We start from the raw sequence: 22,777 nt of genomic DNA on the forward strand, positions 1-22,777 counted from the left end.
ATTCTATTTGTCCGTTGGCAGCGCACTCCGACCCGTGGGTTTCCAGGTGGTGTGGGGTGGCTTCAATGGGAAATCCAATGGGAAGAGAGGAACCCACCACCAGCGAACAGTGCGCTGTGGACAAACACGTGGCTGGGGGAGTGGAGCATCCTGCCCATATCTTGTGTTAATTGGAGGCCTTGATGGTGTGGGTTTACATGACAAACTGCAGGTAATGGGTCAGTGATGGGTTGGACAACTGTCCCATTTCAAAACATGACAATCCCTGGCCCAAATTATCGGAATGTACTTTACATTTTCCTTGCATGCTCTCTGGTGGGCAGAAAAAGGTGGGGGGGTGGAGTGATGGGGAAGGATTGGGTGCAGAAGAGCCATTCCAACAGCTCCAAGCCTCCCTCATCTTTTCCAAGATTAGCCACTGGGAGTCATGGAAGACTTGAATTCACCCACCCATATTTGGGCCTAGGCAGGATGGTCTTTCAAAGGGTTGGTACACTCGAAAGGCCAAATGGCCTCCTTCTGCATTGTAGGGATTCTATGATTCTATTGTGAAATTTCAGTGATCCAGGACTTCTGTGGCGCGGGGATGATGCATACAAGGTGGCTCCAGCTGGAAACTTTACCTGTTTACCCTTTTTCCCGGTGCCACAGATCTTTAACTAATCGAAAAAGACCAAGAATTTGGCTGGGTAGATTTCTCTCATCTCTGTGATGCCCAAGGGAGGCAGAGCCAGAAAGGAATTGGTCCGGACCATGTCGACATACTCTGAAGCCTCTCAGGGATCAACTGGAGGGAAGATGGCAGAGGCAGCTTTTTCTCCAACCACTTCATTAACGGCCAAAGCGCTCACCAGACTTTTGGTGGTCGAGCTCGATAAATATCGAAAAAGCTTGTCTGTAGACATTAAAGGACCAATTGAGGAGGTCTTGGCCCCCATTCGTTTGGTTCTCGAGACCACCAGCTAGACCGTCGAAGCTCATGGAGCCACAATTAAGGGCTTGGAGACTGCATTGTCGGATGATAGCGATTGGCCAAAACAGGAGTTAACAGAACATTAACAGCTAAGCTGAACAAGCTGGTGTACAGATCTGAAGGCAGAATGTTCATATTGTGGGGTTGTCGGAGGGTATTGAAGGCCGCACCCTTATTTAATACTTCTCACACCTGATCCACAAGATGGCGGGTGAGGGTGTACTTCCATCCCCTCCAGAATTAAACTGGGCACATTGTTCGCTTCAACCTAAGCTATGGGTTGCAAGATTTTACAACTTCAAACAGAAGGAGCTGATACTTTGATGGGCAAGAGTGCACCAGGATTTTAAGTAGGAAGGGTCTATTAGGCTCTATTAGGACATGAATGCAGCCCTAGCAAAAAAAGGAACTGTTGTTAATAGGGTGAAATCCACCTTGTGAAAATGAAAAATGAAAATCGCTTATTGTCACAAGTAGGCTTCAAATGAAGTTACTGTGAAAAGCCCCTGGTCGCCACATTCTGGCGCCTGTTCGGGGAGGCTGGTACAGGAATTGAACTGTGCTGCTGGCCTGCCTTGGTCTACTTTAAAAGCCAGCGATTTAGCCCAGTGTGCTAAACCAGCCCCTTGTACAAGAGTAGAATCAAGTTTGGGATGATTTATCCAGCTCGCCTTCGAGTAACATTCTGAGAAAAATATATATTTTTTACTCACCAGCAGATGCTGACTTATTTGTAGGCTTTAGGTTAAGTTATTGTTTGCCGTCGGTCAATTTTGGCTCTGTTTAATCCACTATATCGTTCGGTGTATGGGCACTTTGCATTTAGTTTATTTTCATGTATGTTGTTTGGGTATCTTCTTGATGTCCTTGATTTTATATGAGAGTTTTCTGTTTGTTCCTTACATTAACCTATTTTTTTCCTTTCTCTTTTCGTTATGATTATTTGGTGTGACTTCTAGTCGTCAGTGTGGTGTTGTAAGTTAAATACATTTTTACTGTCCAGTTGGGAGCCTTCCTGCAAAGAAGGTGTGTTAGTTAACGGCAGTGGTACTAGAGGGTCTTCTAAAGCTCATAACAATAGTTTTTAAAATGAGCTTAAGAGTTTGTGCTTAGTTATGTTTTGTTATTTGTAGGCTTTAGGTTAAGTTACTGTTTGCCCCCGGTCCATTTGCCTTTGGGTGTGGTTATACTCAACTGTGATGGCGGTTTTGGGTTGGGGAGGGGGGTGGGGTAGGTTTTAGTTTGCTGACAGTATCTGCTGGTGTCTCTTTGTCGAGTCATCTGACTTGACTCGGTGGCCATCTTGGGTGGACCTTCTTACTTTGTCTTATCGGTGCCCCTTGTTTAATATCTCCCCTTGGGAATGGCTGACTTCAGTTTGAGGAGTGTTGGGAGACACCCAAACTGACTGGTTACCTGGAAGATTAGGGGGTTGAATGGCCCTACTAAATGGTCGAGGGTATTTGCGCATTTTAAGAGCCTAAACTCTGATATTGTTTTTGTGTACAAAAACCCACTTACATATTAAGGATCAGACCAGGCTATGCAAAGGATGAGTTGAGTAAGTTTCAACAGCAGAGCCAAGGACACGGTGATTTTAATTAATAAAATAATCCAATTCTCCTCATCCCAGATTGTAGTTGGCCCCAATGGTCGATATGTAATCATTTACGGCACCCTGTCAAACATCCAAGTAGTTCTGGTCAACATCTCTGTCCCTCATTGGGATTTTAAAAAACAAATGGAGTAATTGGATCGACTTCAGGGGGTGGGTTTGGTGTTGAACCGAGACAAAAGTGAATTTGGAAAAGCCCAAGTCACTTTCCTTGGCCATACAAAGAAGAAGAACAAAGAAAAATTACAGCACAGGAACAGGCCCTTCGGCCCTCCAAGCCTGCGCCGATCCAGATCCTCGATCTAAAACTGTCGCCTATTTTCTAAGGATCTGTATTCCTCTGCTCCCTGCCCATTCATGTATCTGTCTAGATACATCTTAAATGACGCTATCGTGCCCGCCTCTACCACCTTCGCCGGCAATGCGTTCCAGGCACCCATCACCTTCTGCATAAAGAACTTTCCACGTATATCTCCCTGAAACTTTTCCCCTCTCACCTTAAACTCGTGACCCCTAGTAATTGAGTCCCCCACTCTGGGAAAAAGCTTCTTGCTATCCACCCTGTCTGTACTCTCCTCAGCCTCCGTTTTTCTAATGAAAACAATCCTAACCTACTCAACCTATCTTCATAGCTAGCACCCTCCATACCAGGCAACATCCCGGTGAACCTCCTCTCCTTGGATGATACAAATTTCACTAACTCTCTGTTGGCTTACTCTCCAACCTCGACTCTCATTATCTTATTTTAGGAGGCGATCTGAACTGTGTTCTGGATCCGAAATTGGATCGTTATAGACTTAAATATTTGGTCCCAGGGCTTTTTCTTCTTTCATGGCTCATATCCCTGCTGTTTTTTTCACCTGACTGACAGGGATTTCTCCTTTTTTCCTCATGTCCACCTTGTGTATTGCGAGTTTGTTAATCAATTAGCTGAAGAAAAGACTATAGTCCAAGCTTCAGGGAGTGGGAAGATGTTCTTGCATTGTAACAAGACAGACCAGGTTTAGTCCAGGTGAACCTTCTTTGAAATCATTGTTGCAAAAGTTATGGACCTGTTGAACATACTGTGTATGCTCCCTTCCATTAGATGAGATTAATCAGGCTGTCTGATCCAGTTCGAATAATCAAATATATTTCAAGTACACAAGCCTAGGTATTTTTCTTGCATAAATCTTACTTTTTCAGCAGACTCTTCCAACAGTTGTCACTGCACCATGTACTCCAGAGATTTCATCACCTGCCTTGCAGATCTGCTGCTTTGATGTTATCTGTAGCTGAATAGAACCACATCATTTGTCTGTGACTGTTTTTCTCCCCAGGACTGAATTATCCTCCCTCAGCCTTGACTGATAACACTGCACAGAAGCGACAATGCCAGAACATTTCCTACGTATGGTTGGTTGACTGTTCACGACATATCCGACGAAGAACTTAGTTGACAAAAGTGGGAACTGGGAAGACACTTGTTCAGCATCACTGCAATGTGATTTAAGAAAAACTATAGAAGCTCCCATCACCTTCTGCGTAAAGAACTTTCCACGTATATCTCCCTGAAACTTTTCCCCTCTCAGCTTAAACTCGTGGCCCCTAGTAATTGAGTCCCCCACTCTGGGAAAAAGCTTCTCGCTATCCACCCTATCTGTACTCTCCTCAACCTTCGTCTTGCTAATGAAAACAATCCTAATCTACTCAACCTCTCTTCATAGCTAGCGCCCTCCATACCAGGCAACATCCCGGTGAACCTCCTCTCCTTGGATGATACAAATTTCATTAACTCTGTTGGCTTCACTCTCCAACCTCGACTCTCATTATCTTATTTTAGGAGGCGATCTGAACTGTGTTCTGGATCCAAAATTGGATCGTTATAGACTTAAATATTTGGTCCCAGGGCTTTTTCTTCTTTCATGGCTCAGATGGGGGGTAGATCCCTGCTGTTTTTTTTAACCTGACTGACAGGGATTTCTATCTTTTTAAAAATTCATTTACGGGATGTAGGTGTCGCTGGTTAGGTCAGCATTTATTGCCCATCCCTAGTTGCCATTCAGAGTTGCCTTCTTGGACCGCTGCAGTCCTTGAGGTGTAGGTACACCCACGGTGCTGTTAGGGAGGGATTTTGCCCCAGAAACAGTGAAGGAATTACAATATATCTCCAAGTCGGGATGGTGAGTGACTTGGAGGGGAACCCCCAGATGGTGAGGTTCCCAGGTATCTGCTGCTCTAGTCCTTCTAGATGGTAATGGTCCTTGGTTTGGAAGGTGCTGTCTAAGGAATCTTGTAGATGGTGCCAATATTCATCGGTGGTGGAGGGTTTCAATGTTTGTGGAAGGGGGAGCAATCAAGCAGGCTGCTTTGCCGTGGATGGTATCAAGCTACTGAGTGTGTTGTTGGAGCTGTAGAGAGCATTCCATTACACCCCGTCCTGTGCCTTGTGGATGGTGGTCAGGCTTTGGGGGTCAGGAGGTGATTCCTAGCCTTTGACTTGCCCTGGTAGCCACAGTCTTGATATGGCTAGTCCAATTCAGTTTTTGATTGATGGTAACACCCAGGATGTTGATTGTGGGGGATTCAGCAATGGTAATGCCACTGAATATCAAGGAGCGATGGTAAATCTTCTCTTGCAGGAGATGGTAATTGCCTGGCACTTGTGTGGCGTGAATGTAACTCGCCACTTGTCTGTCCAAGCCTGGATATTGTCCAGGTCTTGCTGCATTTGGACATGCTTCATTATCTGAGGAGTCACGAATGATGCTGAACATTTTGCAGTCACTCGCAAACATCCACACTTCTGACCTTAAGATGAAAGGTAATTGATGAAGTAGCTGAAGATGGTTGGGCCTAGGACACCACCCTGTGGAACTCCTGCAGTGATGTCCTGGAGCTGAGATGATTGACCTCCAACCACCACAACCATTTTCCTTTGTGCCAATTATGACTCCAACCAGCGCAGAGATTTCCCCCTGATTCCCATTGACTGCAGTTTAGCTGCTCCTTGATGCCATGCTCGGTCAAATGCCAAGAGCAATCACTCTCACCTCTGGAATTCAGCTCTTTTTGACCTTGTTTGAACCAAGGCTATCATAATATCAGGAGCTGAGTGGCACTGACGGAACACAAACTGAGCATCCGTGAGCAGGTTTTTGCCGAGTATGTGTCGCTTGAAAGCAGTGTTGATGACTCCTTCCATCACTTTGCTGATGATGGAGAGTAGACTGATAGGGCGGTAATTGGCTGTACTGTGGACCAGGACAAGTAAAGGGCATTAAAGCTCCATAAAGAAGGCACCGCAAATTTATCTGGAAGATGCCAGGGGTAAAAAAAACTACATGGGAGGAGAGACTGATGAGAGTCCAGTTTCCACTGGACCAAAGACTATGAGAAGAACCAGCACAGATGTTTAACATGAACAAAGAACATAGAACATACAGTGCAAAAGAAGGCCATTCGGCCCAATCAAGTCTGCACCAATACACTTAAGCCCTCACTTCAACCCTATCCCCTTAACCCAATAACCCCTCCTAATCTTTTTGGACACTAAGGGCAATTTAGCATGGCCAATCCATCTAACCTGCACGTTATTGGACTGTGGGAGGAAACCCACGCAGACACGACGGAGCACAGTGCAGCTGGCCTTCAGGACCTGGGTCGGCTGGGCCTCCTGGCCCTATATTATCCTGTTCTCAATGCTTGTCCTGAGAGGTTGGAGGTGGTCAATCCTGTTGAGTCGTCATCATTCGCCTGAATTCCCGTAACAATTGCGAGCAACCGCCGTGTGGGATAGTGTGCCATTTTACCATGTTTTCATGGCCTGATCCTGTTTCTCCCTTGTTTTATGGTTGGCTTTATAGAGGCGTCAAGTTATATCGAATGATTGTATCGAGCAAGTTATATGTTGAGCTAGTTATACAACTGTTTTCCTGTTTCACTCTATATTCATGTATGCAGAGTCTTTTTTTGCTTGCTGTGCTGTATCATTTTGGGGTTTTGTTGCATTGTTTGTTGAAATGTAAAATTTGAATTAATATACTTTAAAAAAATCCACAACAGTGAGTCTTGAGTAAATTCTAAATGTTAAAGACGAAGATTAGAATGTAACAATGAAATATTATTGAAATAAGTGCAATTTTACTTGTAAACTGATGGAGGAATGTTGTTTTTCTGTATCGCAGTATACAAGCTCGCCATCAGTGTACCTGATGTCTTTGATGAGTAATGACATTCAGTAAAGGTGACTTCAGAGGTTTAAAAATATTTTGGAGAATGGGAAAACGATTTGAGGAGAGCAGGGTTATTAAGAAGAGAAATTATGACAACTCGTCACACAAAATGATTTAACCCCAGACGAGGTTACTCAGGTGGAAATTTATCATACAAAATGCTTCACATTAATGACTGAGATTTAATGATCAATGGGCCAAAAGCAAGAATCGACCTAATTAATCAAGTGAGAAACAATAGTATCTGAGGAATGAAGAGGAGTAATTAGGAGTAATTTGAATGACCTAGAAATTAAATTAAATCTTGGTAAGAAACTTTGAAATGAGAGGTGAACTTAGAGGCTTTCTCATTTTTAACAAGATTATCAAAAGCATATATAGGGTCTTAATGTGTCTTAATGAAAGCTGAAAAATAGAAGTGAAGGATGTATTGAGGAGCCATGCATACTATCTGGAAGTATGTTGTTACCCTTACACATGTATGTTGTAATTTATCTTAAATGCTTCTGAATTGTTTTGCTAGGGAAATTAATATTTCTACGTACTGCAATAGTCATCGCAGTGATGTAGGATACCGAGTTCCTTGAATCTATCATGACAGAAAATTATCCTTTATGGATGGAATTTCTCCAATGGATTCAGGACCCTAACAGGCTCAAATGGAGGTTCCTAGCCTGCGTTTATCAGGAACCAGACCAGCAAAGCTACTTTCTCAAAGTTAGCGACTTGATTGGCTGCCTCTGCGCTCACCGACTTATTAAGTGGTGGCACGGTAGCACAGTGGTTAACGCTATTGCTTCACAGCGGCAGGGTCCCAGGTTCGATTCCCGGCTTGGGCCACTGTCTGTGTGGAGTCTGCACGTTCTCCCTGTGTCTGCGTGAGTTTCGTCATAATATCCACTCAGGTATATAATGAGATGCAGGCAGGCAGTGATTGACACACAGGATGACCAGTAAGCACATAAAACAGTGCAGCCAATCACCAGACAGGACACTACCACTATAAAGCCAGAGGGCACTAGGTTTCCCGCTTTCTCAGGACCAGCCTCTGAGACAATCAGAGTCCACGAGCTAGCAAGTGCAAACACCATGTGGTAGCTAGTAAGTCTGGTCAGGCTACTAAAAGGTCTCCAGTCAGTTTAGTAGAGTGTCGACCCACGGCTGAATATGTATATATCAGTTCTATCGTTGAATAAAACAATGTTGGATCTTCTCCAATGTTAGACGTCTGTTTTTAGCTTCCCTGCATCAAGTGCATTCCACATCGAACCTACCTGCCTAACATATCAGGTTTCTTCCGGGTGCTCCGGTTTCCTCCCACAAGTCCTGAAAGACGTGCTTGTTAGGTAATTTGTACATTCTGAATTCTCCCTCAGTGTACCCGAACAGGCGCCGGAATGTGGCGACTAGGGGCTTTTCACAGTAACTTCATTGCAGTGTTAATGTAAGCCTACTTGTGACAATAAAGATAATTTTTTAAAAAAGTACAGTGGGAGGGGTCTCTCAGTGTTATTGATGTGATCATAGGATTGACAGCTCTGGAACCTCAGCAACCAGGAGAGGTGGGCAGTGCTGAGATACGTATTAGTAGGTGAGAGCACCTCAAAATGGAGGTGATGTGAAAATAAATAATTTCTTAAAAGAACAAAGAACAATACAGCACAGGAACAGGCCCTTCGGCCCTCCAAGCCTGTACCAGTCATGATACCAACCTTGGCCAAAACCCTCAGCAATTCTTTGTGCCGTATCCCTCTATACCCATCCTATCCATGTGTTTGTCAAGTTGCCTTTTGAACGGCGTTAATATATCTGCTACCGCAACCTCCCCTGGCAAAGCGTTCCAGGCACTCACCACTCTCTTAATAAGATGGTGAGTGCAGAGGCAGCCAATCAGCAAGCTAACTTCGAGAAAGTAGCTTTGCGAGTCTGGGTGCTGACAAATGCGGGCTAGGAATTCCCATTTGGGCCTGTTGGGGTCCTGAAACCTGCCTCGCACATCTCCTCTAAACTTTGCCCCATGGACCTTAAACCTGTGCCCCTTGGTGACTCCACCCTGGGAAAGAATGCCTGCCCATCTACTCTATCCATGCCCCTCATAATCTTGTAGATCTCTATCAGGTCATCCTTCAACCTCTGTCTTTCTAATGAAAACAGTCCGATGCCGCTTCCAATGAAGACAAGCATTCCGTATGCTTTCTTGACTACCTTGTCCACTTGTGTTGCCAACTTCAAAGATCTGTGGACATGCAAGCCCAGATCTCTCTGACTATCGATATTGCTAAGAGTTTTACCATTTACGGTACATTTCCCCTCTATGTTACACCTATCAAAATACATTCATATAACACTTTCCACAATATCAAGACATCCCCCAAATAATAACGTGGCAGATAATTAAGACACTGATTTGAAGAGAAACCCCTCCACTTGGATCTTTTGGAGGCCACCTTCGTTGCCCACAGCCCCCTTTTTGGGAGATAGAGCCACTGGCTCTGATGGCCCTCCTTACTGTGGCTGGCATCTCCACATCAAAGAACAATAGAGCACAGGAACAGGCGCTTCGGCTCCGTTAAAGTGGCAGCCTCAGCACGAAAAGAGCTTTTTCCCCCGATCGGCCCTCGCTGCTATTTGCGATTTTCAGCATTTAAGTTGGCTGGCTGCAGCTATTTAGTGGCCAGCCGGTCTGGGTCCCCGCCTATCCCTGGGAAGGTTTCCTGGTAACCATTGAGCATCAGAGAACCATCCCCATGTGGCTCCCCGCTAGTTTTTCCCAGCCCCGCTTTGACCCGCTATCCCAGGCCCAGAAAAAGTCAGCTGCTTGCCTCTTCAATTGCTCGAGTCAGGCAGGCAACAGGATGTACCAGAAGAACTTCACTGAATTTAGTGCGAACCAGAACGTTGCACTGGTCTAAGGGCCAACCTGGAGTCTCTCATGCCTCAAAACAATAACAATTGCTCAATTATGGCTGCACACTCCATTGGCAGAGGACTTCCTGGGATCAGATAGCTTTGGATTCTCATGGAAGTCAGCCTGAAATACCAGATTGTATGGAAGTCAGTGCCGCCAAGAAAGAATTTTAATTTATATAACACTTTCCACGACATCAGGACATCCCCCAAAGCACTTGGCAGACAATTAAGTACTTTTGAAAAGTAGTTTCTCCAGTAATTGAAGAGACTGCTCCAGCAACCTACATCACCAAGTTAATCGAGGAATAGAGCAGAGATGTGAAAGGTGACTCTCTCTGAGGATACCACAATTGAGGATAATCAGCTGACCTTCCATATTAATGTTTTGCACAAAATGGCTCTCCTTTTTACCTTCAAAGCAATAGTAATTCCGCTTCAAATTTAATTAATTGCAAAGCACTTTGGAGGCATCCTGAGGATATGGAAGGTGCTATGCAAATGCAACAATTTTTGTGTTCCTTTTCATTCACCAGTTAGTTGAGATGAGAGGGACGGGGAAGGGGATATATTGCTATGATTCTGTAATAGGGTTCAGCAAGCTACAAGAGCCAGAAAGATATTGTGAACCTTTGCTATAAGACCATAAGACATAGGAGCAGAATGAGGCCACTCGGCCCATTGAGTCTGCTCCGCCATTCAATCATGGCTGATATTTTTCTCAACCCCATTCTCCTGCCTTTTCCCCATAACTCCTGATCCCCTTATTAATGAAGAGCTATGATGGGCAACCTAGGCCAGTGAGTGGACTCTGCTTCATCTCAGTGGGCCGCGAGATTGAAGTTGGACTCGTTCACTAGCCATGACCCCATAAATAAGATTGAATACATTAAATACACACTGAATATTTCAGAGCGAGTTAAACAAAATGCTTAATCACTCATATCTTAATTTAAACTGTCAACAATTTCAAATGGTTAAAAACAAAATAAATATTTCTGCTTCAATTGGACACAGAGCTGTGCACGATCAGCACACACCTCACCTCACGGGCACTCAATTTGCATGCCATGCCTATAGGAGAAAATATGACAAGGACAGAAACAAGCAGAATCTGGCAGCACTGCACATGGGCAACAGTTGACAAAATGTCTTCTGGGCCGCACTCAAAACCCAATTGTGCTGCATGAGTCCTCCGGACCACAGGTTGCCCACCACTGCTACAGAGGATTGCACGTGTAATCCAGAAAATGCTGATATCACGTTATTGTTTACATTAAAGTTTCTCTATAGAGAGTGTAGCGCACAAAGACTCCCGAGAGACGAATAGAGGTGAAGTCGATGAGGCTTTATTAAGCGTGACTCGTTACCCGCAGTTCAGCAACAGACTGGAGCTGCGGGGAGAATTCCTGGTTCTTATACTCCGCCTTCAGGGCGGAGCTAGAGATCAACAGCCAACCAGGACCCGGGATCTGTCAGCCAATGACATCACGGCTTCACAGTCCCACATGACCCCTAATGCATACTACCACAGAGAGCAAGAAGCATTTTGCGTTAAAGGTTGAAACAGTATACAATACAACAGTAATTCATGACTGTGAACATGTTCACCACGACTAAGAATCATGGAATTTGACAACATAGAAAAATCATATTCGCCCCACTGGGCTTGTGCCAGCTCTCTGCCTTTTCAAATTTCCTTTTCAAAGGGACGTTAATGACATAGGAATCCCCAAGTTTAAAAATTCAGCTCTCCCATCATGCTTTAAATTTCTGAACTCCATCACCATGAAGCTGTTCTTAAAACAGTGCACCAAATATTTGACACAATACTCAATGGCCTACCCAACAGAGCTTTACATTAACCATTTATCTTTTTTTGTTTCAATTTTCCTGCACGTTTTGATAGTTTTTAGTCATTTTTAAATTTGACAACACAGAAAAATCATATTCGCCCCACTGTGCTTGTGTCAGCTCTCTGTCTTTTCAAATTTCTTTTTCAAAGGCGCGTCACATGTCATAGGAATCTCCAACTTAAAAAATTCCTGTTATTCTGCTGAACTCGTTCTTTCACATTTTAGATGGCTCCTCAAGACCACAAACTACCTTACAGAGAGGTCCCCTGTTCAGAAGACTCAGGAAGTCACAGGTTTGTACATATGCATGGATAAAGCGTTTCTCAATGAGCTGACAGAACAGAGGTTCACAATACAATGCAATGATTGCGAAGCAGCAATCATCACCAGTAGAACAAGCAGAGTGAGCTTCAGTTCACAAAATTGGCTTATTTGTTCTTTCAAACGTGGTTTAAAATTATGTTATTTCTTTCAATGAAAAATAGAACAACTTGCGATTCAGCAATTCCGCAGAAATGGAGTCCTACAATGGCACAGTGTAATAGATTGCAAACAAAACATCTCAGAGTCATGAGGGAAATATACTAGGTTAATGCCTGTGACTATCTGTATGTTTGTTTTTAATTTGAAGTATGATGGACAAATATTTCAAATTAAACAAAACGTGGATTCAAAAGGTTGTGTTGGGGAGAGGACAAACAGCAGAGCAACTGAACGCTACAACAACTTGCATTTATATTGCACCTTTAATGTAACAAAAAAGGCAAATTATGAAGAAAAAATTGGCACTGCACCACATAATGAGATATCAGGGCAGATGGCCAAAAGCTGGGTAAAAGAGCATCTTAAAATCTTAAAGGAAGAAAGAGAGGTAGAGAGTACTATGGAGAGTATTGCAGAGCTTAGGCCCGAGGCAGCTGAAGGCCTGGCCGCCAACAGTGCGGTATTTAAAATTGAGGGCTTTCAAGAGGCTGAAATTAGAGGAATGCAGGTCTCTCATAAGGGGTTGGAGGAGGTTATGGAGATAGGGAGGGTGAGGCCATGATGAGATTTGAAAAGAAAGGTAAGAATGTTAATATCGTGGCTTGGGCCTAATCAAAAGCCGATGCAGGTCAGCAAACACAAGTGTTTTGGATTACCTCAAGATTACAAAGCGTAGAAGGTGCCTGCCAGGAGTGCATGAGGATAATCTCTTGTGGTATGAATTAAAATTTCAGCAGCAGATGAGCTAAGGCAGGGATGGAGTTGGGCAATGTTACACAGGTGGATATAGCCAGGTCTTAGTGGTGTTGTGGATAATCAGAAACTCCCCATGGGGTCAAATGTGAGATGGATGATTCAAGGGAACTTTGGTGGGAGGGGATCTTGCAGGAGGCAGTGGATACAATTCAAAAAGTTAAGCATCTTTTATGTGTAGCGACTGTTGTAATATAAGAAAAGTGGTGAACAACAAAAGAGATAATGACCAGAAAATCTGCTTCAGCAATTCCAGTCTTCAAAATTGTGCCACCGGAGTGTTTCTATTCATCCATGAAGGAAGAAGCGGCCTCAGTTTATTGTCTTATCTGAAAGACCACACTTCAACTGGGGAACAGAGAGCTTCTTTTTAAATAATGATAAAAGCTACGGCAACTCTGAGAGGAAATAAAAAGAAAGGGGTAATGATTGAAAGGAGGTTGTGATCTAAAACTACTGGCAGTTTTTCAGGATTATGACATTCGAACAATGTGACAATAGGAAAGCATCTAGGGATGAAAACAAAATTTGACCTATCATATTTCAATTAATGTGTTTATAAAAGCAGAATCCTACAGATGTCGGAAATTTGAATTAAAAAGTGGAAATGCAGGAAAACCTCAGCAGGTCTGACAACATCTGTGAAGAGAGAGACAGAGGCCGGGATTCTCCGGTCGTTGCCATTCAATTTTCCCACCGGCAGCACCCCCCTCCCAAGCGGGTTTTGCGACGGTATTGGGTGGTTACAATGAGAAATCCCATTGACAATCGGCAGGAAGATAGAATCCCTCCGCCAGCGAACGGCATGTGACCGTATTATTCCTCCCAGAGTTAACATTTCGAGTCCAATTCCCAAACGGGACAATATCTACACTGCGTTGCTGCCTTCGTCTTCGGTCTGTTGAGAAACCTGATTTGCATGGAGTAGGGGCTAAATGACCTTCGAGACCAGTCTGTCATGATCATTGGCCGAGAGGGCGGGAATAGAGGCAGGACACCACGTTCTGGCCCAAATCAGCATCCACCGCTGTGGCTGCCATCTGTAGGTGGTCTTGGAAAATCGAGAAGGTCTTCATCTTCGAGGTGGTCAGGGCAGAGCTGGGACCCGGGATAGGATAGGGAAATGTTGGGTTATTAAAATTGCATTGCTGCTCTGTAGCTTTTATGTCCAAATTCTCACCAATTTTGCATCACATAAAACCGTTTCAGCTCTGCCAACCCTGTTCCCTCCCAGTTGCAGCAGGTCAGCTACAGGGAGCTCCAAACAGTCGGCTGTTCCACGGAAATATCGGGAGATCAAAAGACCAGCTCTTAGCGAGTTTCCTAATGACCTCAACACCCCTAATTAATGAGACGGGTGACTTTACTTTCCTGCCAAATCCCCCCCCCCCCAACCCACCCCCCCACACAACCTTTGGTCCTCAGGAAAAAAAATCAGAAGAATAGGGAACAAGGTGCCAGACTGCAGGGACCTTTTTCTTCTGCGCTGTTTTCATTTGTCCCAACTTGAGACAGGAAAATCCAATCTTTAATCTCTAGAGCTATACCTGGAGCTGCATAGAGTTCACAACCAACACTGTTGGAGAAGTTAAGTTTAGTTCTGTGCAGTCCAAATACTGACATGAAGCCTGAGCATTTTGGCTGTTTAGATGCCACTGCATTGGACAGTGCCCACAAAGGAGGTTCATAGAAAATCATAGAAATTACAGTGCAGAAGGAGTCCATTCGGCCCATTGAGTCTGCACCGGCTCTTGGAAAGAGCACCCTACCCAAGGTCCACACCTCCATCCTATCCCCATAACACAGTAGCCCCACCCAACACTGAGGGCAATTTTGGACACTAAGGGCAATTTAGCATGGCCAATCCACCTAACCTGCACATCTTTGGATACGTTCTATCCTATTTGCCCAACACCAGCCCACACAACTAAAACTGGGGTAGGCCTCCCACAGCCATGGGTAAAATCATGACGATGGCTGGGTGACCATATAAGGACCTCACTAGGCCCAACTATGGGCTGGCCACTTGACGCCTACCCTGCCATAAAATTTCCGACAGGTTGAGGGTGGGCAGGTACGTGGCGGTAAGGCCATCTGCTGGCTTTTACAAGACCAAACCTCTCGCCCCTCCCAAAACTCAGCTTCAAACTCACTGGAGCAGGGGACCATAGTATCCAGCCCTATGTGGCACCAGATGCACATCAATGTAGTTGACTCCCAACAGCCCTGCGAAACGGCCTAGCAAGCCACCAAAGCATCTAGCCCCCACCTTCTCAAGGGCACTTAGGGATGGGCAATAAATGCTCTGCATTGCCACTGTTGCTCACATCCCATGACTGAATAAATGAAAAACGGGTTGGTGGCACACTCGTCGCTGAGTTAGGAGATTATAGGTTCAAGTCCTACTCTGGAGACTTCAGCACAAAAATCCCAGGCTGACACTCCATCGTAGCGATAAGTGAGTGAGGCGCTTTCGATGATGCCACCTTTCAGCCGGAGGTGTGAAAGTGAGGCCTCTCAAGCTCTCCAAAAGGGATTTTAAAATCCCTTGGCACAATTTCAAAAATTAGAAGGGGAATTATCCCCAATGTCTTGGCAAGTACCTATCATTTGCTCTACATCATTTAAAAACAGATTAACTGGTCATTATCACACAGCTGTTCGTTGTGTGCAAATTGGTTGCCTTGTTTCCTTCATTATGACAATTTGTCTGTATGTGCTTTCTCCAAACATTCCAGTGCTCTTCACCAAGGAGTATATTTTTCTACACAGGAATTTGGGGCAAACATTTACATTGCCAAAAAGTCTGTAGTCACAGGTTGAGCTGAGTAATAATAAGTTATGAGGACGGTAACAGTTGCAATTTTTTGAAGATATTTTTATCTTTTTTAAACTATCCACTTCACCATTCTGTGCCACCTCCAAAAGACAGAGCAGATGCTAAGTGACATTCAACCAGAAAGAAACAAGCGATTTAAAGCAAAAGTGAAATATTCTAAAACACAAGACAGATACCAACCATGAGTTGGCGTTTTCTCCCTTCTCCGGATACCAGTTGCTCTCCCTCTCTCGTATTCAGAACTCATGGGTAGGCCTTCTCCTTCCATTAATGTGTAATATTTCCCACTTTCGTGATCCAGAAAGTAGCTGGAAGATTCAGGACCTTTCATCCCAGACTTTGCCATCCCATACTTGCCAATGTCGTCACAAGGCATTATCCCCAATTCATCCCTAGAGCCAGAAAATAAAGAGGGCGAGAAACAACCATTAGTCCCAAGGCTTCAAAGCATGTTGCCTTTCTGCTATGGGTATCATTGCCAATCCTTTGAAGGCAAATTTGACGGCTCTCAAATGGAAGCTTGTTTGGAAAGTCGTCCTTGCAGAATGCAAGGATGATTTGCTTGAAACTCTTTGAAAAAATGTTAATGTTCTTTGTGCATTGTGAAGTCTAGATTCTCAAGGCAAAAAGAAAACAGGTACATGTTCAATAATCAATCTAAGTATGCAGAAGCTAGAAACACCACAACAACAATATGCTAGCATTTTAACTTCAGTGACACATAAATGGTACATATATCAGCAACAGTAAGTTGAAAGGACTGTAAGTTGGCATTTTCAGCCGATGCTAATGGTCATGATGATTGCGTTTAAGTTGGAGCAGGAATTCTCCATTTAAAGGCTTACCTGGGACTGTAGATTCCAGAAAGGGGAGATAGAATAAAGACGTCATGAAGTGTGGAACTGTCATACTTTGAGGATATACCAATGGTGCTGGTTGGTGTTGTGGAGCTGCTTGTCGGACTTGTAGGAATAACTGGCTGGAGAAGATGAAAATGAGAAAGGATTAGTGCCAGAGACAAATTAGTCAGTCTTCTACAATGGCAATGAGCATCTGTCACTGCCATGTGTTGAAAAAAAGTCAGACCCATCAGTCAATCATTGGTGGTGGTGACTCAGGAAGGAATGTTGAGCAGAACATGATGAAGATTCCCTTTTTCTTCTTTGAATAGCACCACACGATGGTCCTGGACTCCCATCTCTAAGTCAGATGATCCCAGGTTCAAGACCCACTCAGGACTTGACGGTCACAGAAAAGGAGTTCACAACGCAGCTGAACAGATTGTCATTGAGGCTGCAAACACTTTCAACACACTGCTGCCTCACAGTGCCAGGGACCCGGGTTCGATTCCGACCTGGTGTGACTGTGTGGTGATTGCACGTTCTCCCCATGTCTTTTGGGGGTTTCCTCCGGGTGCTCCGGTTTCCTCCCATGATATGCAGGTCAGGTGGATTGGCCATGCTAAATTGCCCCTTGTCCAAAGGTTAGGTGAGGTTACGGGATTACGGTGGTAGGGCAGGGGAGTGGGTCGAGGTTAGTGTCCTCTTTCGGAGGATCGGTGCAGATTCGATGGGCCGAATTGCCTCCTTCTGCACTGTAGGGATTCTATGATTCTATGAAACAAACAAGATGTTCTTGTTCACGTTAAGAAGGATTTAACGTTGTTTAATTTCCACCATGAAAGTTGCTATTTTTTCAGTCCTTAAGTATCAGCTCATAATATGTTCTCAAACCCTGGGATGGGGTTTGAACATGAACAACAACTTGCTGTTGTTGCTAAGGTAGCAAAAAGTCCTAAGGTACATAACAGGAATGTTACAAAACAAAAATTGACCCTGAACCATGCAAGAGAATACTAGGTAAAATTACAAAGACGGGGATGGGTGCAGTCATGTGTGGATTTGAAAATAAGGGTGAGAATTCAAAAATTAGGAATGTTGCTTGATTGGGATAGAATGTCAGTCAGTAAACACAGAGTTGATGGGGGAATGAATACAGGCAGCAGAGTTGAGGATGACCTCGAGTTCACAGAAGGGAAACAAAACAGGACAGGTCAGCCAGAAATGCATTGGAATAGTTAGCTCTAGAAGTAACAATGGCATAGCTGTGAACTTCAACAAGAGATGAGCTGAGGGAGGAGCACAGGTGGGCAATATTACAGAGGTGGCGTAAGGGGGTCTGGTGTGGATGTGTGGTTGGAGACACAACTCAGGAGCAAGTGTGACACCAAAGTTGCCAATAGTCTGGTTTAACCACAGACATTTGGAAAGGAGAAGGGATGCATAATAGTTTATTCAGGCTGGAGAAGTGAAGCTGGTATCATTAGTGAACATGTGAAAATTGATACTTTGAGCTGAATTGGGGGTGGGGGGGGGGGGGGGTGGTGCCACCAAGCAGCATGTAGATGAGGTACAGGAGGGGGCTTTGGGGCAATGTCCCAAGTCTGATCGAGCAGTTATCGGTGCAGCACCTGATGAGGCATCGACGAGCGCCTCAGTTGGCTCTTTTGGAGGATGCATTGAGAGGACAGAGGGGAGTTGTGAACCTGTTTGAGAGGGAGTCAAGCCTGATGGCAGCAGGATTAGAAGTTCGTGAAGCAATAAGAAGTTGGGGAAGGGATTCGAGAGAGTACAATACCCGAGAGAAGAGAAATGAGAGGACGTATGACAACAGGAACAATAGGGGGCGGGGGGGGAGATTGGGGGGGGGGGGGGGGTGTAAAAGATAAATAAATAAATGGCAATAGAAGGAACGGGCAACCCACAATCTTAAATGCAGCGACAAAGACTGTAACCAATTGAGTGAGGTTGGCGCTAGAACATGTCAGCCAGCTTGGTGTCATTTTGACACTTCCCCGTGATTGAAAGCCACTGTCCTGGGCAACAGATGCTTGACCAACACCCCTGATGATAAATCCCGTTCAAACAAATCTGGGAAGAATCATAAACATCACAACTAGCAGTATGCTCCGTCGAAATGTATTATAAGTAATTCATTCAATTCCATCAAATATTGGACATTGATTATATTTAGAAGTTTCATTTGTATTTTTTCCAATTAAGGGGCAATTTAACGTGGTCAATCCACCTACCCTGCACATCTTTGGGTTGTGGGGACAAACCTACGCAAACACAGGAGAATGTGCGAACTCCACACGGACAGTGACCCAGAAGCGGGATCGAACCTGAGAACTCGGCGCCGTGAGGCAGCAGTGCTAACCACTGTGCCACCGTGCTGCCCCCGTATTGGAAAACATCTGCTTGAACCCAATTATTATAGGAAACGCTCACGGTTCTAATCAGAACAATCCATTGAATAGTAATTAGGCAGGTTGTAAAATATATCGACTTGTTTGTCTGTCAGTCGTTATTTAAAGATCACCATTAGTTGTAGTTGTTCTTGGAAACAAAGCCTAGAACTGAGTGTCGGGTAATAGGAGCAGATTAGTGTTAAGTGTTGGTGTGGCATTCTTTTGTCCATTATTGTAAAACAGGCACTACCCTATTGATTCCAATGTATAATACCTTTGTTGGACCTGTTCAACTACTCAGTTTTCCAATAGCCATTTCCACATACAGATGATTTACGCTTGTGCCTCACTCAGCTCTATAGTAATGCTGATGGTCATGGTTTAGGTCAATAAAAACAAAATGTATCTAAGTTTTACCAAGTAAGTTTTTTTAAAGTCATTAGCCATTTAAGTCATTAGCTAAAAAATACAAAGATGCTTATAGCCAGTTTACTAAATTACATTTGTTTCAAGAAGCCCTAAATGATCAAAGGCTGCTTTTCCCTTTTGAGGGGGAGAGATGACTGGTGGTGATTTAACCTAAGGATCATCACACCTCAAGTGAATGGCAAGGTTGAGAAGACAGGGCCTTCATGAATAACCTTCATGGTACAGGCATTGAACCCATGGTCTCGGCTTTCCTCTGCATCATGAACCAGCTGCCCAGCCAATTGAGCTAAACCAGCCCCCAGTAATATTGGGATTAAGTGAGTATCTTACATTGCTGTATCAACTCACCAGTTAATCTTTTTCTGTTTAATTAATACCTGGGTTTTATTTTGAAGAAAAAAAACGGTTTATCCTGTTGACAATTGTGGGGCCTGAGAAAGTACTGCAAGGCATGCTGGAGAGTAAAATTTCCTCCCACACCAGCAGGTTTTGAGGTGAATGGGGTGGGAGCGTGGATGGGATTCCCTGCGGAATCATGAACACACCAATCTGGATCGATTTTATGGTGACGGATGCATGCAGGACCTCGGACGGGAAGCCTGCCCTTGCATCAATTAATGATTTTAAGGGGCCACTTAAGGACATTTTCCTGCCCAGGCTGGCAACTCTAGCGGGAACTAGAAAAATGTAGCATCTCTGATATTGGTCGTGAATGTAGGCATGGTTGCCTCCATTAGAAGCTCCCTTCTGACTGGGGAGTGGCAGGGGGAGGGGGGTGGGTCGTTCCCTCAAAGAACGGATAGATCTGAATCTCCCTCTCCCAACCTGGCCCATCACCTGATAACCCAATCATTCCCTTTGCAACGTGCCCCCCCACTCTCCCACTTGTCCCCTATTGTCCCTGGGACCCCTACCACTTACCTGGCCATGTTCTGACGCTTAATCCCAGGCACGTTGCTGCAGTACCTCCTTCGGCCACTGCAGTGCTTTGTTTAGATGGACTGGAGAGCTGATAGCCAATCACATTGGTTGGTAGCTCTCCAAAGTGGGACTTCCTTCCTCCTTTCTCTACACTATTACATTAACTATGATCTGCTCTCACTCACACTATGTTTCTGTTATAACCTGCCTGAATACTATTGGCTGGGGACTATTGGGTATCCCGAGAATGAGCTCTCCCAATGAGGAGCAGAAATCATTTGCAGTTTTACCTGCATAAATAGAGCTGGCCAGTGTGGTACCAGCTAGAGGAGTGAAGAAGTGGTGAAGTACTACTACTGCTGCTGTATATATGTAGTTGCAAATAAAGTTATTTCTTTTGACTCTACAAACTCATGCTGGATTCTTTGTGGCCCTCACAAAAGTTTCCTTCAGTCTGTACTCTAGCTTTCTCCTCAACCTCTCCTCCCACAAGGCTTAGCATATATAGTTGCACATCTAGCCCCCTCTAGTGGTTGATTTACACATTACATCAACTCTTACAGTTCTTTACATTTATAATAATGTCACAGGTTGACCAATGGTGGAATGCTAGAAATTAAAGAAGCTTAAGATGCCCGGAGAGGTTTGCAGAGACCTAGGGCGGCACGGTGGCGCAATGGTTGGCACTGCTGCTTCACAGCGCCGAGGACCCGGGTTCGATCCCGGCCCCGGGTCACTGTTCATGTGGAGTTTGCATATTCTCCCCATGGGTATTCTCACCCCCACAACCCAAAAAGATGTGCAGGGTAGGTGGACTGGCTGTGCTAAATTGCCCCTCAATTGGAATAATTAGAAGAAGGACTGTAGGATTGCAGAGACCTTGGAGGAAATTACAGAGATAGAGTGAGGCCATGAAGGGTTTTGCAAACGAGGATGAAGCTTGTAAAATCAAGCTGTTGCTTATCTTGGATCCCATGCAGGGCGGTAAGCACAGGAGGTCACCAGTGAGCTCAATCTCTTGCTAGGCTTACAACTCAAGTGAAACAACAATCCCGACATAAAAACAGAAAGTGCTGGAAATACTCAGTAGGTCTGGCAGCATCTGTGGAGAGAGAATCCGAGTTCGACCATTAAAACTGCATCCCTGGATTACCCAACATCTATTGACCATCCCTAATTGCCCTTGAGAAGGTGGGGGTGAGCCTTTTTGAACTGCTGCAGTCCATGTGGTGCAGCTACGCCCACAGTGCTGTTGCATTTTGCACTATGAAATTTTTGTCATTTAATCTCTCCAGCCCTCTGCTTTATTCTCGACCTTCCCTTTTATTCTTCGATCCCTCCCCACTTTCAACGGCTCAAAACCCATCATATTTCTACCTTCCTGAAGATGAGTCACATATCGACCTTTTGTTTCGCTCTCCATGGTTGCTGCCAAGCCTGCTGAGTGTTTCTGAGATTTTCTGTTTTTATTTCACATTTCCAGCATCCGCATGCAAGTATTTTTCATTTATGACAGTCTTTAAATGCTTGCTTCCTGAGGGAAATGAATGAGCTATCAAATTGATTTAGTTACTATACTGTCACTCGACTATGCAGCAACATGGTACCTAACTCCGTTCATTAAGATCGAGAGTAATCCAAATAAATTTGAGGCACCCATAAAAAGCAAGGAATTCTAGTACAGCAGAGGAAGGTAGCCAAGACAGTCAAGACTGGATTTGAAATCTCATTCAGTAACAAGTATCATTAATAAAAAAGGAATATAACATTATCTCGATTGCATGATTCATTAAAAGTGTGGAAAAATTATTGCTATACAGTTGCTCAGTTAGAATGGAAAGGTTCAATATAATGACCATTGATCTGCATTTTAAATGAAACTGAAAATCTGGTCTAAAAATAGAATTCAAGCAGGCAAGCTTTGTAATTAGTTACCATGGTGCACAAGTCATCCTTGTTAAAATTGAAGTTTTCAGCATTTTTATCGGACACATTTGTCATGCTGACAGCGCCTCAATCTGAGGGCATCGTACTGCGACTTAATGAGGGCTCAGTTTACCTGTAGGGCTAAGGGTTTCCATCGCACATTCTTCAGCAGAGCAGGGGCCGAAGTGAGCGTGTTCTGCGGCCGCTTTTTCAAAGTCAATATGACCCCATTGGGATCCTCTCTGAGCGCATTGACGAGGTTCTTCAGCTGCCACCCCACCTAGGATCAAGAACCCAGAGAGTGAAAGATAAAAAGAGATATGTCCTTGTCTGAGGCACAGACCAAAACCTGAATGGGAATCAAAGAAAAATGTAAATAACTAAAGCAAAGGTATTTTACGCTGATGTAAATGTAAATATGCAAAGAGGGTAAAGGTTTAATCTCCAAACAACACCAGTCGTGTGAAACATTATAATTATAGTAACGCAGGCCATTTGGCCCATGGTCCTCAGATGATTCTGGGAGTTGGGCTTCTCATATCCTATGCCACTCCCACACATTGAATACTGTTGGGTAGATTGCAAAGAAAGCGATGAAAAGATTGACAATT

The 22,777-nt window shown here is 44.3% G+C and overlaps 1 protein-coding gene across 3 annotated transcripts in view; it reads right to left on the reverse strand.

Moving 5' to 3' along the window:
* The window catches only part of LOC140420938 (connector enhancer of kinase suppressor of ras 2), a 986,283-nt gene that overhangs the window by 390,406 nt on the left and 573,100 nt on the right, over positions 1 to 22,777 (reverse strand). For all 3 annotated transcript variants that reach the window (XM_072505113.1, XM_072505112.1, XM_072505114.1), the window contains exons 9-11: positions 22,300 to 22,446; positions 16,486 to 16,619; positions 15,821 to 16,032 (exon numbers count right to left, since the gene is read on the reverse strand). In XM_072505113.1, coding sequence (XP_072361214.1) covers positions 15,821 to 16,032; positions 16,486 to 16,619; positions 22,300 to 22,446 — 493 coding nt within the window. The remainder of the gene's footprint in view (positions 1 to 15,820; positions 16,033 to 16,485; positions 16,620 to 22,299; positions 22,447 to 22,777) is intronic.

The sequence above is a fragment of the Scyliorhinus torazame genome, chromosome 5 (genome assembly GCF_047496885.1).
Source record: "Scyliorhinus torazame isolate Kashiwa2021f chromosome 5, sScyTor2.1, whole genome shotgun sequence".
Classification (NCBI taxonomy): Eukaryota; Metazoa; Chordata; class Chondrichthyes; order Carcharhiniformes; family Scyliorhinidae; genus Scyliorhinus; species Scyliorhinus torazame.